The 17,890-nt window shown below is 36.9% G+C and overlaps 1 protein-coding gene across 6 annotated transcripts in view; it reads left to right on the top strand.

Moving 5' to 3' along the window:
• The window catches only part of CNTN5 (contactin 5), a 614,386-nt gene that overhangs the window by 590,421 nt on the left and 6,075 nt on the right, over window positions 1-17,890 (top strand). For all 6 annotated transcript variants that reach the window (XM_032680305.1, XM_032680306.1, XM_032680307.1 and 3 more), the window contains one exon: window positions 10,892-11,001. In XM_032680305.1, the coding sequence (XP_032536196.1) occupies window positions 10,892-11,001 (110 nt within the window). The remainder of the gene's footprint in view (window positions 1-10,891; window positions 11,002-17,890) is intronic.

Below are 17,890 nucleotides of genomic sequence, written 5' to 3'. Positions count from 1 at the left end.
TTCTGGTTTTGACAGGAGGGAGTGTATAGAAATTTCCATGAACACAAAAGGCAAATAAATGTTATCCAAAATAATATTTTCAGCAACTCCATTGCTGGAATTCATAAACTTCAAGGTTTTTTCCAAGATACTTTCTATGGTATCTTGAATTATCCCACTGTCTTCTATGAAGAGAATAAGACAAGCAGAGTCCTAGTACCGATGGGAGGAATTTCATACTCTCTCTACAAAAAAGTAGAGTGAAGATGATAGTAGTACGCCATGTGAAGCTGGAAAACATTAAATGCTATTCCATATTAACCCACAATAAATGTGCAATTTTGAAGCCATGGTGTAACAGATGCTATCTGCTACTATTCTCTCACAGTAATTACAGAGGTTGGAGATGTTGATTTTACTAAAAGCAGCTCCAATAATTTGGTTTTGTTCCACTTTTTGAATCAGCATTACCAAGTACTCATATTTTTATAAAAACAATTACATTTTAAAGTACAAAAATTGAGCAGTACAACTCGGAAATTGTACAGTTTACTTCCCTCTTTCTCAATGTAAACTGATACTGTGAGACCAACGGTGATGTTTCTATTTTTTAATAATTTCATATTCTCATCAGAAAGTTCATTGCAAATGTGTTTTTGCAAAGGAAGAGGCAAAATCTTAATTTTATTCTTTTTTAATAGTAAAAATTATTTTAACAAAATGTAAGTGCTGATTTGTAATAAGTGGTCCTTTGCCTGTTATTTGGACAAGACTGGAAACAGAATAATCAGTAATATATAAATTATTATTTTCTAGAAACCAACTTTTCTAATTATAATTCAATTACTCAAAAGTACCTACTTGTTACAGCTTTGCTAATTCAGTCTCTATATGTGTCTGTACATTAGACTTTTCTTTGGTAAGAGGAATTCTATGGGTCTAAATACTTTACAACACATATTTCAGGAAAAATATGTTTTGCTCTGGTAATACAGTGCAAAATTAATTTACAAAAAGCTTTTCTCCAGAATAACCCTAGGTGATATACTGAAAATTTAAAGGAGTAATGAAACTGTTTATTACAGATAAATTCTGGGCGATATGGAGATTGAGGACGATAGACAGTGCAGTTTGCTATAAAATGGGGAACTGCTTTCGAAAGAGGTATGGACTGTCATACTTAAGGAGCTAAACAACTGAAGGCACCATTTTTCAAGGATTTCTATTGAAGAGTAAATATTAAATAACGATTGACAGTACAATATATTATGGTCTTGGGGCTGATCCAGCAAAACCTTAGCTTACTTGCATTTCATCACGCACTGTGTGTCTTCTGATTGACATTCAAAGCCTATTTGTGGTGGCTCTGAGTGGTTCTTAAACAAGCAGCTTGGCAGATAGTGTTGAGCAAGTTCCCCTCAGTGAACACAACAGAATGCCCTCTGATTACATAAAGTGAATCTGACCAAAGTAAAAGGCTTAAAAACATTACCTTCTGAGTAAAGGGATGCAGAAAACTTCACCAGAACACTGAGCACTATTTCAGGAGTAAATAGAGTAGCTAATCTTTTTATCTCTATTAATTTAGATCATATAGTAGAATCATAGAATGGTTTAGGTTCGAAGGGACCTTAAAGATAATTGAGTTTCAATATACCCTGCCATGGGTATATTGGGTATATACTCTTCCACTAGATCAGGTTGCTCAAAGCCCCATCCAACCTAGCCCTGAACACTTTCAGGTTTGAGGCATTCACAACTTCTCTGGGTAACCTCTTCCAGTGTCTCACTATGCTCACAGCAATTCATTTGTTTTTAACAACTAATCTAAATCTCTTCTATTTTGGTTTAAAATTCCCTGTTGTCCTGTCACTATCCGCCCAGGTAAAGTCGCTCTCCCTTTTTTACAAGCTTCCTTTCAGTACTGGAAGACTGCTAGACAGTCTCCCCAGAACCTTTTCTTCAAGATGAACAATCCCAACTCTCAAAACCCATCTTTACAGGAGAGCTGCTCCAGCCCTGTGATCAACTTCTTGGCCTTCCTCTGGACCTGCTTAACAGGTCCACATCTTTCTTGTGCTGAGAACCCAAGAGCTGGATGGAGCACTTCACGTGTGGTCTCGTGAGGGCAGAGTACAGGGGGAGAATCCCCTCCCTTGACCTGCTGGCACACCACTTTTGATGAAACTCAGGATGTGGTTGGTTTTCTGCATTGCAAGTGCATGTTGCTGGCTCATGTCCAGCTTTCATCCATGAAAGGTCCCAAGTCCGTCTCCTCCGGATTGCTCTCAATTACTTCTTCTAGCAGTCTGTATTTGCACATGAGACCGTCCCAACTCAGGTGAAGGACCTTGCACTAGACCTTGTTCAAACTCTTGAGGTTCCCATGGGCCCTCTTCTGTAGCTTCTCCAGGTCTCTCTGGATGTCACTTCATCCTTCAGGTGTGTCAACTATATCACTCAGTTTGGTGTCATCTGCAAACTTCCAGAGGGTCCACTTGATCTCTGACTGTCCATGTCATTGATAAAGATAGGACAGAGCTCTGAGGGACACCACTTGGCACCACCTGGACATACAGCCAATAGATATTCAAAAGACAACATAATGTCAGTGGTTACTGAAGCATCAATGTTGATAGTAACTGTAGAAACTGAAATATATGCAGGTAACACCAAGATGGCCATGATCCGCAGCTGAAATGTGAAGAATAGATTTATACCATCATTTCAGGGACATACATGCATACACTGCCAAATCCAACTTAGCAGAGGCAATAACATGCCACACAGGCTTGTGCTTTGTCTTACAAAAGACTATCACGGGCTGTGTTTTCACAATTCTGAACTCTCTTCTCTCCCTTGACCTCACGCCTGTGAGAAAGAATGCTTTTAAGTTTTTAACAAGATTCTGTTATCTTCTTTGAGAGAATTCCATTTCTTTCAACAGACAGAAAACAACTCGAAAGAAACTCAATATGTGAAATTTCCCACACCAAAAATATTCTTAACATTTCCCAGCTGCAGACTCACCTTGAGTAAAAACAACTAAAAGTAACTATCTCCTCACTAATCTTCCATTTTCAACCCCTTCCTCCAGATAGTAACCCAAAGATAAAGAGAGCAGAAAGCCTGACTGGTCATAGATGTTTTAAGACTTTTCTTCTCCTTCATCCATCTTTTGACTTCACAGAAAACATCACCAGGATACAGTTCATGACGAAGACTCTCCAAGAAGTAAAAGTGCAGATGAGTGTAATGGAAGAATAGAGAATAGAATGGAGGTTCAGATAAAAAGGTTGTACAAAACTAGATAGATAATCTGTGGATAAAAAAAGCAAATGCGCGTGACCTTCTGGAAAAGGTGTCTTAATGCAGTAGGAAAGTTTGAGGGAGGAGTATTTCCTGGAGGTTTTAGGAAAGGAAGACAGCAAGCAGTTAAAGAGAAAAGAAGAAAAATAGAGGTGAAATGTAGTGACGTAACTGAGATGATGAGAGCCAGGAAGCAGTTCTGGAGAGGGAATGAGGATGATGCACAGAAGATGCAGGATAGAAAAACGATGCACAGTTACCTTCAATAAGAAGGCAGAACAGAAGGACACAGTAGACATGTTCCATCCAGCACCAGGGAAAGACAAGCCTAAATTTTTCATAAAGGAAAACTTTATTAAGACAAAGAGATATCAGAGCACGTGGAGAGCAGAGCAAATGAGTCTACTTGCCAGGAGAAAGGTTGCAGTGTGCAGGTCTGAGACTGAAGAGAATTGTGATCAGAACAGGCAGAAATCTTCTGACCATACTTTCTACCAGGAAAATAAGGTATTCATGCTAGAATATACTGAAACAGCACTGAAATTCAGTGCAGGCACAGGCTATTTTGATCCACAGAGAAAAAAATTGTAAAGGCACAAGATAATGAAATAAAGCCATAAACAAAAGTAATGTTAGCACCATTTGTTTTAATACTTATGCATTCTTTTTTACTGATGACTACATTCCAGACCATCCAATTCTGAGGGACTAAGAATTCTAAGACTACTCACACAAGCTTTCAGCATCAAGGAAATCATGTGCAATCTCTGTGTGTGGTTTTAATTCACTGGAAAGTGAAAACTGGGAAAATCATAAATATAGCAATGGAAAAGGAAGTAAGAGTGTAAAGGTATGATGGCAAGAAGACGGAAAAGGCTGTACTGGTAACAGTGATGGCCAGGTTGGCCATGGCTAGACAAAATATGAGATGCACAGGAAAGACAAAACAAAAATAAAAGATTGGATGTCATAACATGCTGATGATGTGATAACATATCACGAAATACAAAAGTAGCGTTTGGATAAAACAGAATAACCTTGGGTTCCATGTAATTTTAGAAAAGGGCAATTAAAGAAGCTGGAAGTCAAACTAGAGACCAATTGCTGATTACCCTGATCAATTCAGATTCTGAGAAAGACCTTTCTAATTGCTGATAAATAGTACGGAATGTTGTTATTTATGAGAGAATTCAGCTGCTGAGCGTAGTTTGGATAGTAAAAACTAATAAGTAAGGACTAATGATCTGTGTCCCAGCTGTGCTAATTAGCAGATTCTTTATCCAGTACTAAGTGAAAAGAAATAATGGTACAATAATCTTGTTCTGATGAATAATTAAGACACTGTAGAAAAGTTGATCATAACAAAGAACAGTTGTACACATCATCATTAAAGAGTAGGAAATTATTTTATAAACTAGAGTTAATAGATGAGACTAGAAATGAAAGTGTTTTGGAATGTCTCTGGGCCAAAAGTGTAAAATCTATTTGAACTTTATATTGAAAAAAATGGAACATTTTTAAGGCAGTACCTTTGAGAATCTATAGATGGACTCACTAGAAAATATTTAAAATAAATAAAAAACATAATACAACCCAGATAATGAAAAGAATAAAAATTATCCAAGTATAGACAAAAATTAAGGTTATATTTTTTTTAAGTTAAGAAAGTATATAAAGCAGAAAAAAAATGAAGTAAATTAGGAATTTATATTAAAGATAATCAAGGAATGGACAACAATAATAAAATACTTTGTTGGTTATTTTAAATAAATAAGATGATATAGAGAGGATAGCTAATAAGAATGTGAAAGTGCAAACTTTTACATTTGTAATGAAAACTTCTGGTATTGCATTTGTCAGAAATTCAAGCCTTTCTAAATTAAGCATTGCAGAATTTGCTATTTAAATGTACCATAAATGAAATTTAATCTGTTTTTCTATTCCCGGCTGCCATGGATGGTGAGAGCTAGTCCCCAGGCTCAAGAACCTGAAGCAAGATCTTTCCCATCCCAAAATAATGAAGACAATGAACAGTTGGCAACAATAAATTTTAGCTAAATGTTCAAGAAAAAATTAAAAATATTTCTATGTAAGGGCAGAAAAACATACCTTTTACCACTTGACTTGTGAAAGGCTTGGAAGGCTATTGGCAGAATTTCTTAAGGATCAGTCTTAGATCATATATATTTAATATTCATAATGCCACTAGAAGAGCTGGTTATGAAATACGGGGAAGGATCTGACCAATATATATAAAAATGTGAACTAGAGGACTAGAGGAAAAGTAAGGACATATAAATGCTAGGTCAAGTACATAAGGAGGAGTAATAAGCCAGTCTATTAAAAAATTGGAACCTAATAAGTAAAACCTACACACAAGAAAGACTCAAACGTTTTAAATTGCATCAGGGCATCATTCTGATAAAAATACCACAGTCTAGGGCAGCACTAATTGCCCTGAGTCAATACTTCACCACAGATCATGTTAACAATCTAATGCTATGGACAGTTGTACGTCCATGCTCAGGCTGGTGCCTTGCCTCTCTGTACCCACTTAATTTACAAGTATAGACGCAGCCTAAAAGCACAAGAATAAATATGAATTAGAGTACTGTCCAGTACAGCAATAGAAGAGAATATACAAGGATATAGAAACAAGCTTTTGGGAGAAAAAAGGAACCCAAGCAGTTTCAGGATGAGTTAAGTCTTTTATAAAGGGGTTTTTTTTATTAATGATTGCCACAATGGGTGATAAGGACCATCTGTTTGTTCCAGTATCTAATTCCTCCTTCAGGCCCCTGATGGAATCATCTTCACAACAACTGACAGATCTATAATTTTGATAAACAGAGTAATGAATACCAGTAAAAATTTCTATATGTGAAATAGAGAACCCTTAGCGGTACAAGTTAAAGACTGAAGACTCTCATACTCACAGTCTAAAACTTCCTGAGGGACCCCAGATGTAATTCTGTAATACATAAAAGGTGCAATGATACTGCACAGAGGTTTTGTTCTTGTTTGGTGTGGATTTGTGGTAATTCATTGAGCCAATGAAGATCCAAAGCTCTCAGTTATTGGAAAGACAAAGGACCATACAACAGCCCTTGCAATTTTGTTTCTTCATAACTTTTAGACGTTTTGCATCAAGCCTGCTAGTGGATGATGTTATACTAAACAAGACACTGCAGAATGAAGGACTGTTCTGCTTAGGCCCATCTCCTCCCTTACTTAGACAAATTTAGACCCTTTCCTTTTCATTTAGAGGGAACAATATGCAGTTACACACTTTTAAACACAGCCTTCGTGTCTTTAATTAAAATCTTATTTTCATGAAGTGAAGTCCTGTAATTCATTTCATAGCAAAAGCTGAGCTACTTGGGTTTTAGGTGAATCTGAAGACTAATAAATTGACAGATTAGCTGTAACCCACAGAGGGTTATTTCCTGTTTCTGCCAGATGAACCATCTGTAAAAGTTCATCTAGAGCTGTCTTCAGTGATTTTTTTAAACAATGAAATCACAACCCTGACACGTAAGAGTTTATTAAACAGTCTTCTGATCACTGCCACTACCCCCCATGGAAAGACAGATATGCGATCAATATAACGTGCACATCCCCTCCTCACATGCTGAATATAACTCTGGCTGCCATGTCACTTGATAGAAATAAACTATTTGTATTCATGAGCATGGCAACACTCCTCTTGTAAAGTTTTAACGGAATAAGGCAGCTGCTTACTCCGAGGGGATACTCCGCTGTGGAATAAATCTGGGTTATTCCATGGGGAAGGGAGAGCCACAGCGGGATGTATACTGTGAGCAAGTGTGCAGGAGAGCATCAATACAGGAACAGGCTGCAGAAGTTCTACCTGACAAGTAAGAGTATTTCAGCCCTAAATAAAAACTGTTGAGTGCAGAGGTCTTTGCTGCTAGCTCATTTTGACACTATTTTTTCTCTGTTTTAAAGTCTTCTGCAAAGACACTGGTCAGATAGAAGGAGAAAATAAAAAGGACTTGAGGAAAAGTGAGAAGTCCAAGGCCTGTTCAGGAAACACTAATGTCATTTCTGGTACTTTGGAAATCAGATAGCTTTTCCCTTTCTAGCACAAGATTCTAGAGATAGTTTTATATCCTGCAGGCAGCCATGTCACCAGAGATCTGGTAGAGTCCTCAAACTGGGAACATGCATCAAACAGGCTGAGAGGTGGAGATCACCATAACCTCTCTTGCCTTTTCTCAGGAATGGAAAAAGTTTACTGGAGGTAGCTCTGATTTGGAAGGCAGCCCTTGTGGCTATTTCTAGCAAAGGAGCAAATGCTACCACCTTCTTTATCTACAGACTGGCACAACAGGGATGACTCTTCCTGATTTTCCTTCTCACAGATCTCTTGTGAGTTTTTCCACAGAGAGGTATTATCATAGAAATGGGTCTTGGCTGAAATCCCAAAATGTCAACTAGGTACAACTGCCTGCAGTCATAACGCAATTGCCCAGATTGAGGTTCCTAGCTTCAAATAAGAGCTTGGAATTAGAGCACTTTGTAAAAATAATTTTTGGAATCAAAATGAGAACTAAACAGATATTAAATGATTAGTTGAGGAGTCCTGACTGAGGCTCTGTTCCCCAGAAGAGTTAAAACAACATAAACTGTAGTAGGCTCTTGGACTTGTTTTTTAACATAGACCATGTGGAAATTTTAAAGATGACTATTTAAAAAAAACAGATAAGTTTTGCATATCATAAACATAGGGAAAAAAAAAACACAATGAGGGCTAGTAAGTAATTCTCCTTTCTTTTCTTTCCAGTATCAAAATTCAAGATTCCCTCTCTGAACATTAGATCAACGCAATAAGTGTAAATCCATGTCCTGCCGTATTACAGACATCCCAAAGACCTACATATTGATCATGTTTCCTTAAAGTGTGATTGCAGCACAGGGAAAGACAAGGTTTCATGAACATTGCACAAAGCCTTATGAGAATTTTTTGTGCTGCATCTTTAATTCAAAGAGGAAATATCAAAGGGACTACTAAAAAGATGTTGGTCCTCTTTCTTTTTTCAAGAAGTATGACCTCAGGCAGATACCTATAGGTGTAGCATAATGACAAGGTATGAAGAAAATAATATGATTATAACATCAGTGACCATAATAGAAAAAGCTAATGAACCTGTCAAACTTATCATTAGTTTTAGACACAGAGAATAAAGCATGACATTGGAGTGAACCATAACCTGTATTATATCACTAGAAATGATATGGTCCTCATCTTACCTGAATCAATAAAAAATCCTATTTAGTCTCCAAAAACTTTCAGACAGTCACAGTATATCTTATTCCCAAATATTTAATTTCTGTTCTTTTGCTGTGCACTTCTATTGTCAATGTCTAATATCAGGGAAAGTGCAGTGAATTACTTCTGAATAGGTAAGAAATATATTTTCTTCACATAAAAAAATTCCAAACTATTTCTGCTCCTTTGGTTGAAGACAATTTTTAAAAATACCAGAAAATATTCTATGTTGTTATTCTAAGCAATATATGAACCATTCCTAGTGAATGCTATGAAAAGGAAATGATACCAACATTTATAGAAAATGTAAAGGCTGCCAACCAACATTTTGTGTATATCTCAAATTATTTATCCCACTGCAATCTTTTCTGACAACAAGGTAATTGCTTCAATAATACAAAACTAGAAAATAGCTTTTGCCACACAGATCTTAGTAGAACATAAAATAGAAAGCAGGATGTAACTGTTGAACAGAAAATCATATTATGAGCAATATATTTCTTCAAAGCACTTCAAAACACTTTAAGTATTGAATTCAAAACATCATTTCACTTATTTCTGGAGATTTTTTTTCATTCGTTGTTACCTGAAAAGTTCCATACATATTTTATACTTATTACTAATATTCATTGTTCGAAACACCATTTGCATCACATCAGAATTTCTTCTTTTCTTTAGAAGTAAATAAAAAAAGGAGATCAAAAAAGAGCCACAAACTTTAAAACTCTGACATCAAAAAGGATGAAAAATTTGTGCAAACCATGTCAGCAAAAAAGTGTAGGGCAGCAATGCCAGAAAAATGCCTGCATGTGATCAGAGAAAGCAGGGTAGCTAATGAGTCAAGACTGATATTAGGCATCATACATATTAGGCAGTTTGATCACTGAGAAAATTATATAATTTTAAATCAGGCTGTTCTGTAAGGAAACTCCTTTTCTGTAACCCTGTCAAATGAATCTCAAAAAAAAATTTTTTTAGAAAGCTCTTTGATGTGTCTCCCTATAACATAAAAGCCAAGACCTCTGCCTGCCCTTCAGGAGCAGATCAACTCATTAGAAATGTAATGAGGAACATTAGGCCAAGAAAGAAATCGCAGGCTCTGCAAATGCAGGGCAATATGAATTCACGTTTTTGCTGAGCAAGTGAACTACACCAGAAAGGTGAAGAAATGCTGCTACTGTGTGCTTCACAGTCTGTGTTCAAGCCTTGTCTCCACAGCTTCCAGTAAGCAAATTTGCAGTAATATTTAAGTAATAAAGCAAAGGATTCAAAAGACTTCCTTAAGGAAGTCTCAGCTTCATATGTGACAATTTTTGGACACTTATCACTCCCAGTACACTAATGGGTAGTACGCTCAATAGCCTATTGTGGCAAATCTCTAGGGGCATTTACCCAACTTCCCAACCACCGAAAGAAGTTAGACCTCTATAAAGTGTTCAATAATGTGAAACACTGTTGAGCAGATACAGTATATAAAGCATCCTACAGAACTACACCTCCAGTGACCACCCTGGCCATGTGCCAGCAGCACCAAAGGACACCCACCCTGTCTGGAGGGCAGGAAGGGTCCTCTGCTCCAGATACTCAGGAGGTCAGGACCACAGAGTGTCCTATGAATACCATGGAAATAGAAACATGGACAGAGGGTCAATGGTAACAGTGTAGGTAATCAGGGGGACAAATCCTAGGTCTTGGTGCCTTTATAAAAATGTACATCCCAGGCCTAAACCAGTAAATGCCTCACAGCAGAGAGAAGGTAGCACATCCCAAACACTGGTGCCTGTGACTTCAAGGACATAATAACATAGTTCTAAAAAAATTTCTTTTATATAGGATTTCACTACAGCCCTGGGTATCACTTCTTACTCAGTATCACCCCAGGGCAGGACTGACTGAGCACCCCAGCAAGGTATTGTTCATCCTGAGCTGATGGAATGGCACCAAAAAGCCACAAATAGAATGAATGCTCCATTTACTGCTGAAGTTAGGGCTATGAAAGCGGTGTGTGGAGGTGGGGGACTCATAGACAAATATTAAAGTTTTTTTAAAAAATCACAGACAAGATTCTTTCACAGTTTGCTGCACCTATCATCATTGATGAGATATTGATGTAGCATGACACAAATAAAGAAATACAACAATAATAATCCCTTCATCTTGTTCAGTTTTTCATGTTCCCCTTAAGTGTCATACCTTCTTGTGAGTATTAAGGAAGAATAAAGGAAGTAAATGACAGTTTCAGATGGAGTGTTTTTGATAAATACAAGCTGTTATAGTGGAGGTTTATTGTTTCGATTTTTCTTAATACAGAACCCACTGCTGCTCCCATCGATGTCAAAGCTACGAGTTTGTCTGTATCAGAGATTCTTGTTGCGTGGAAACATATTAAAGAAAGTCTAGGAAGACCACAGGGATTTGAGGTATGAACACAGAATATCATAATGAGAAGTCTTGTTGCTTTTGCTAGCATTGCATTCTGTTAACATGTACAGCAGTGAAACTTCAATAGAAATTATGCTCATTTTAGCATACATATGACTAGCTGTAGAACAATGGTCACAGTTGTAGCATTGGAACATCTTTTATTTATTTGTGCTTGGAAACTATTCAACACCAGTTCTTATAACATCTCTTTGTCACTTCAAAAAGAGCTGAAAGAACTGCAAGTGACCCAGCATATGTTGTTCACAGGCTGGGAAAAATTAGGTATCGACTGTTTCCAGTTCTAAGCGACCAGTTTAAACTTGTTATTTACTGACAGCAATCAACACAGGGAAAGGAGAGAGCCTCTGTGTCCATGTGCTCTCATCCCACAGTGGCCAAGGGACATCTGCTGGTCAGACTATAGCAATGGGATGTCAGGGGGGGAAGCAGCGGTTTCACCTTCCATAAATAAAAGTTCTGCTGAGAGACAGCCCTTCGTGACTTGGGAAAGTGAACAAGCCCTAGCAATGGGCCTTCTCCCACTTTTAGACAATTTACAGTCCAAACCTCCAGGAACAGATCAGATCTACTAGTAAACTTGTCTGTCCTTTGGGGCCACAATGACCCATCTTGACTTTGTGGATCAGTCTATGCCGATCCTCATGAAATAGTCCAGCTAAATCTCATGTATTTATTTTAGGATGCAGGTTATTTGACCTACTTTAGGCCTTTAGAGAGCATTGACTCATTCCTGATTCTCTACAGTAACACTGAAAAGGGTGTAAATATGTAGGTCTGAGGCAGACACCAATCATATGGGTGTCTTAAAACATCTTGTGACCTACTAGCACAGAGCATATACATGGCAGCATGCCTGGATAAACCCAGAGACTGTTGACTGTCTCTGATGGCCTTAGGAATGAAATGTAGCTGTCCAGGCAGCACCAGAGCCAACACATTCTCCAGCTCAGCCTCAGGCTGGGCACCAGGACAGCACATTTACCCCATAGCTTAGACACAACCATTTAACATTGCTGACCTTTTGGTGTGGCCCTTTGATATACTGGATAGCAATATCCATATTACTATCCAGTGCAGTCTGAACAGGCTGTTACTTTGCCATGTCACCTCACGTCTTGTATTGCTCAGGTGCCTTTTCCATCTACGTCTCCAAGCTGAACTCTGCTGACCCTCTCTTAGTTCTCGTTCATTGTTCTTTATTCCCACTCCTTCATTACGTTAAACATATTTTTACCCCTTTGCACATGACTTGCTTCATGCAGCGAAGTTTGACTATTTTATCTTTAGACCTGCTATCTATAAGGAGGAAAAGACTGTATCTGATAGAGATTATATTCACCTTGCAAGTGCTATCCCTCTCCATGTAGCAAGTGTTCCACCTGCTACTAACCCAACTTAAATCTCAAGGACAGTCTGAAATAACATAACTGCTGCATCCTGTCTTTTTTCTCTTCAGAAAGGGTTTTTTCTGCTACCCTTTCTCAGCTATCTAAACATTTTTTTAAATTATACATACTGTCTTCACTCTTATTCTATCAACCACTGATTCTCAAAATGTTCTATTACTTTTGCTTTACATATTTTAAAATAAAAAAACCCAGATTTTCTTTCTAAAACTGAAAATTATTTCCCTAGAAGCTTATTCTTTCATAACTTGAATGTATTTTGCATTTACCTGCTTGTCACATGACACTTCCTTTAGCTCTCCAAATGTGTCCTAGCAATAGATGGCTATTACATGTGGGCTCTCTTTATGTGTCAGAGGTGGTCTTCCTCACTTGGAAAATGTTCAGACCTTTGTAATTTAGCATACTCTGACCCAAAAATAGCACTTGGCTGCTCTAAGTCTCTCATGGAGATCTCAGGTATGAATTTAAAAATGGTTATTGATACAACTGAAGTTAACAGTGAACCTTATTAATACTTTGGCTCCTCACTGTGCTGTACACCAATTTTAGGGATTCTAGCATGAAGATTACAAGTAAATATTTTAAGCCAGGGATCTACAGTTGACATAACAAAAAAATGAAATATAAAAATATTTTGGTGCTCCCTTCCTCTCTCCATTAAGGAATTAAAGGAGCCTTCTAAGTAATAATGTCTTTTAAGGTACTACATTTATCTGGGGGGAGGAGGGTGCTTTTTTCTCTCCATCTCACCTGTCCCCTACCTTGCCTTTTCCCTTTTTGTTCATTTAGTCAGAATTTCTCTGCTCACTTTCTGACAGACAAATCTTTCAGGGAGTAGTTTGCTCTTTTTTGTCTTCTTTCCCAGGAATAATTATAATCAGGGCAGCACTTTCTTAATAAACAGAAAAATAAATGTTGCTCTCCTGCATAATTCAACAGGACAGAATACAATCTGCGGATGGCATTGCTAAATATTTTCAGCTCCATTTTTGGGAAGAATTTCATCAAAAAGACATAATGACTTATAGGATCAATGCAGTGAGTCAGTGCATTACAGTATTCACTTCAGAACACTAAGTCCACACTATCAGCCCAGTTTTGCTAACATACCAAGAATTTCTCTTTCAAGCATCCTCTCAGTGCAAAAAGGAAAGGAGTCTGTATAGCAAGACATTCCACTCCCAAGAAAACCCAAAAGTATGGAACAGCTTCATGCTTTCCAAATGATTTGCTTTCTTAGGCTTCTGTGGAAACTTTTTTAATTTCAGAACTGATTCTGAAAGTTCATCATACTGCAAAACAAAGCCTGTAGTACTCCCTCAATCCACAAACAACAAATAGATAAACTACAGAACTCCAGCAATGTTAATAAAAGGATGAATGAGTTATCCATTTTTTAAAAAACAATTATTTCTTAATGTAAAATGATTGTGGACTGCCAGTAAAATGCTGCCTTCAATTCAAATTGAATGCAAAACAATCTGACTAGCCCCTCTATTTTCATGTCACAATTCGTATTCTGCCTGTGGTCACAACAGCAGTGACAATATTTCTTCACATTTCTGGCCTTTTAACAACAGCATTATAAAAGGGGCAGCTGTTTTCTTAACAGTTGAATATTTGGGCTCTAATCGACAAAAGTGACAGAATATTTACTACATACAGACAAGTTTTCAGTGACCCACTTTCACTCTACCCTGTTTACACTTCCTAAGTGCACTACGGAGTAATGAAAGGCAAAGTAACTTGTCCAATATCACATTGTCATCCTTGAAAGGCAGTGTTAACTGTTATGTCACATGAGTTTTATGCCAGGTTTGCTGTACTCATTTGCATCTTCCAAAGCACATATTATTCCTGACTTCAGTACAGGTTTGTCAGCTCTCCACCCGACCTTACTAAATAAATGCCAGCTACAGCCTGATAAAGTAGAAGTTGCTTGAAAATTTCATCAGAATTGTAGAAAAATATACTGTGTTGTTCATACTTATTGTTTGGAATCCTTAACCTGAAGGTTATAAAATCTGTTTGAGCCCTAGGCAATGTTTTCTTTGTCACACACTACTGGTAAGGAAGGAAAACAGAAAGAATTACTGGTTGGAAGAGGTATTTTTGTTTTCTTTTTCCTTTTCCAGAAAGACAAGGCTAATATTTAAGTACAGATCACAAAGCTTGTGTCTTTTTCATTGGGATTCCCCGAAGGAGTAGGAGTTTGACTAATGCAATCCAAAGATCAACTTGGAAAAAAACCCAAAAAGGATAAAAAATAAAAAATCTTGAGTGTCATTTTCAGAGAGGATTACTTGACATAATAACTTGATTTTACCCTATTATGTCCTTTGAAAGAGAAATACTCGATATTTTGCTGTTTCTTATGTGTATTTTATCTATTTTTACAATGGAACAGAAAATTACCATGTACATGGTACTGGAATTTTATTTTTTTTTATTTAGTGAAATAATTTAGAAAGAGCATATGAATGTTTTAACCACAGCCTGGTAAAGCAAGACAGAAAAAAAAAAAGAGTAATTTGTGGTTCACTAGCCTGAATGCCAATTTACCAGACTTCATGTTTGAAATTAATTAATTTTTCCACACACAAAATTAGTGATTCAATGGTTTTATATGAGTTAATTTTGCCTACAAAGTCCCTCCTATTCTGATTTGAACACCTCCAAAGACCTGAAGACTAGAACCAGGAGTTTATAGCAGAACATACTACTGCTTCTCATGCCCTTGAAGTATGGATCACACCCTAGATGCCTCATGAGGGCCCCAAGAGAGCAATACCTTTTCCAATGTCTGTGTCTTGAATTTTTTGTTATGATTATCAATGACTCATGAACTATTTGGGGGTTCTAATACCTAAAATCAGAAACACAGATAATTATTCATTTTTCATTAGAAAATATAACTAGATATTTGATGATAGTACTCAAAGTTGAGGTACAATATCAGTTTTCATCCAGTGGGTCTGTAGGACCACGAGGAAGAAGAGAGTACCTGAGGAAAGAGGTGGAAGATGTAAGCTGCTCCAGAATGCACTGTACTGAACAGTGTTTTGTTTCTTCTTTTCAGTCAGCAGTTGTTCTGGTGAGAATGAAGGAACTGAGGCTGACTGACCTTTTTGCAGGAACCTCTCATCCAGTTCTGAAGCACAGTCACACCAATGCCTTGAAATGATACAAAAAGCACCTCTTCTCCTGTCCTGAGTGCTCACTTATACCATTGCATCAACATTTACATGGCTTCCATCTGCCAGTTCAAGTAACATACAGGTTTTCTGATAATGCTAATTAAAATACTTTTTATGAAATCTGAATCACCGTGTGAACCATTTTTTCAGGGCTAGCAGCAGTTCTTTCAGTTCACGGTTTTTTCTCCCCTAGCACTTTCTGTACTCTAAGATCTCTTCAAGTCCATTTTTGATTACATCAGTGCTGTTGATGTTGATAAATGCTCAGAGAGCCCAGGAAAGTTTGGTGTTTTGTCCACTTTGATTCATTCTACCTAATTTAGGCTCTTGATATGCCTAATTTGCAGCTTAGATTTTCTGTGGTCAACAGAAAGAATATCCAGACAATAAATTTAGCAAAATGACATGCAATTAGATCAGATTAATTTATAGCAAAGAATGCACACCCTAAAAACCAACCTGGAAAAAACAGTAATATTATTTAAGATACCTTTTAACCTAAAACTTCAAGGAAGTGGTCTGTAACTATCAGAGGTAGAAATATTTTAGAGAGAAATAAACTTGAAGATTTTCTTTTAACTGTCGCTTAACTCACAATCAGGGCAAAGGAGTTTGCATGTTCTTTTACCTCCTCTATTCAGTTATTTGCTTTCTCCCTAGCTCAAAGAGATGGATTCCTGAGAAACAGATATCAAAGCTTGCTATTATTTGGCTAAAAAACAGACAGTAGAAAGTCCAGCAATAATGTAAAACCTTACAAACAAGAACACATTTATCAGACCAAATGCTTTCTTTCCTAGTTTTTTCTTTCATTTTTCAAATATGGACTACTTTTTTGTGATTTATGCTTCACACTACTATCAATATTAAAAATTATTATTAAGGAAAGTCTGCTCTGTTTTATAAATCCCTTCTGAGAAGTATAAATTAAGGTTACAAAAAATAACAAGATTTAAAAAATAAAAAACATATGGACATGTAAATAAACAAACAAATCTTTTGTTCTAAGATAAATGTCCAGCACTTTTAAACATCAGCAGTACCTTCATTTTAGTTCAAATCAGTGTAAATTCCTACACCATCTACTCCAGTCAGCGATCATTGGAATTCTCTTTTTTTTTATAACCAGGTTTTTTTTTTCAGTTCTTTTGGTCATCAACAAATGAATGTATATGTTATCAAAAAAGAAAAAAGAAAATGAAATTTTGATATCAAAGTCCATAGTCACCTGGCAATGCTTTAAGGGAAATTTTAAAATCAGGGAACAAACACTTTAAGGGCTTTGAAGTACAGAGGAAACTGACACAGAAGCATTGCCTAATCGCATTTCATGTTTTTGGTTCTTAATTCAGTATATTCATTCCCTCAAGAATACCCCTTGGCCAAGGGAGGACACCTTTGCCATGTAGTGCTGCAGAACTGATAGGGAACATCATGATTATTTTTACAGACTTAACAGGTACAAAATACAATCAGTATCCAAACTGATAATGCCACATAAGCAGTGATGCGGAGCAATTCCAAACCCATGGAAAATATCAAATGGGACAAGCTGTGTTCCTGTCTTTCTTGCACCAGACTGCTATATCTATATAGTCCTCACACTGGTGTTTTGAAAATCAGGTTTTCACAACTTCTTTATGCTAAAAAAAGAATTTTCAGTGCAAAAGCTGGAGGCTATTTACTGTCTTGAACACTGCATTAACATGAAACATAATGTGTCCTGTGAATAAACACTGAGACCTCTTCAGCTATTCATAATTTTGCTCCCATCTGTCTAGAACAAGGATTTCACTACTTCAGTTGCATTTCCGCACCTGTTATGTAAGCTTGATGAAGTCACTTTCCCTTTCTGATGATTTTCATGTTGGATCCTCAGCAGACTACACTATCTGGTTAATAGCATCTTCCAGGACATGTGGTCTCTCTCACTATCTGTTCATACAGTCCTTAATACTATGCAATTCTCATCACTGTAGTGTCAAGTTTGGAAAGATGTATCACAAAGGAAATTAAAGGAATCTGATTGCCCAAGAGATAATAAGCATTGGAGGCTCAATACTAGTGTATGAATAAATGATTGTTGATTCTTTTCTTCTTTTCACAAAAGATGTGACAAGGTGTTATTTCAGGTATCAATAGGTTTGGTCAAGCATTCAGATAGCAAAATACCTAAGTGAATCACACTTAATTCAACAACAAGTGGTGACTGCAACTAGTATTGAAGACTAAGATGTAATTAATCTAAGAATTGAAGC

Source organism: Chiroxiphia lanceolata, chromosome 2, assembly GCF_009829145.1.
Source record: "Chiroxiphia lanceolata isolate bChiLan1 chromosome 2, bChiLan1.pri, whole genome shotgun sequence".
Taxonomy (NCBI): Eukaryota; Metazoa; Chordata; class Aves; order Passeriformes; family Pipridae; genus Chiroxiphia; species Chiroxiphia lanceolata.
Note: the sequence above shows the minus strand (reverse complement) of the source record. Positions and strands in the feature narration are given on the sequence as shown.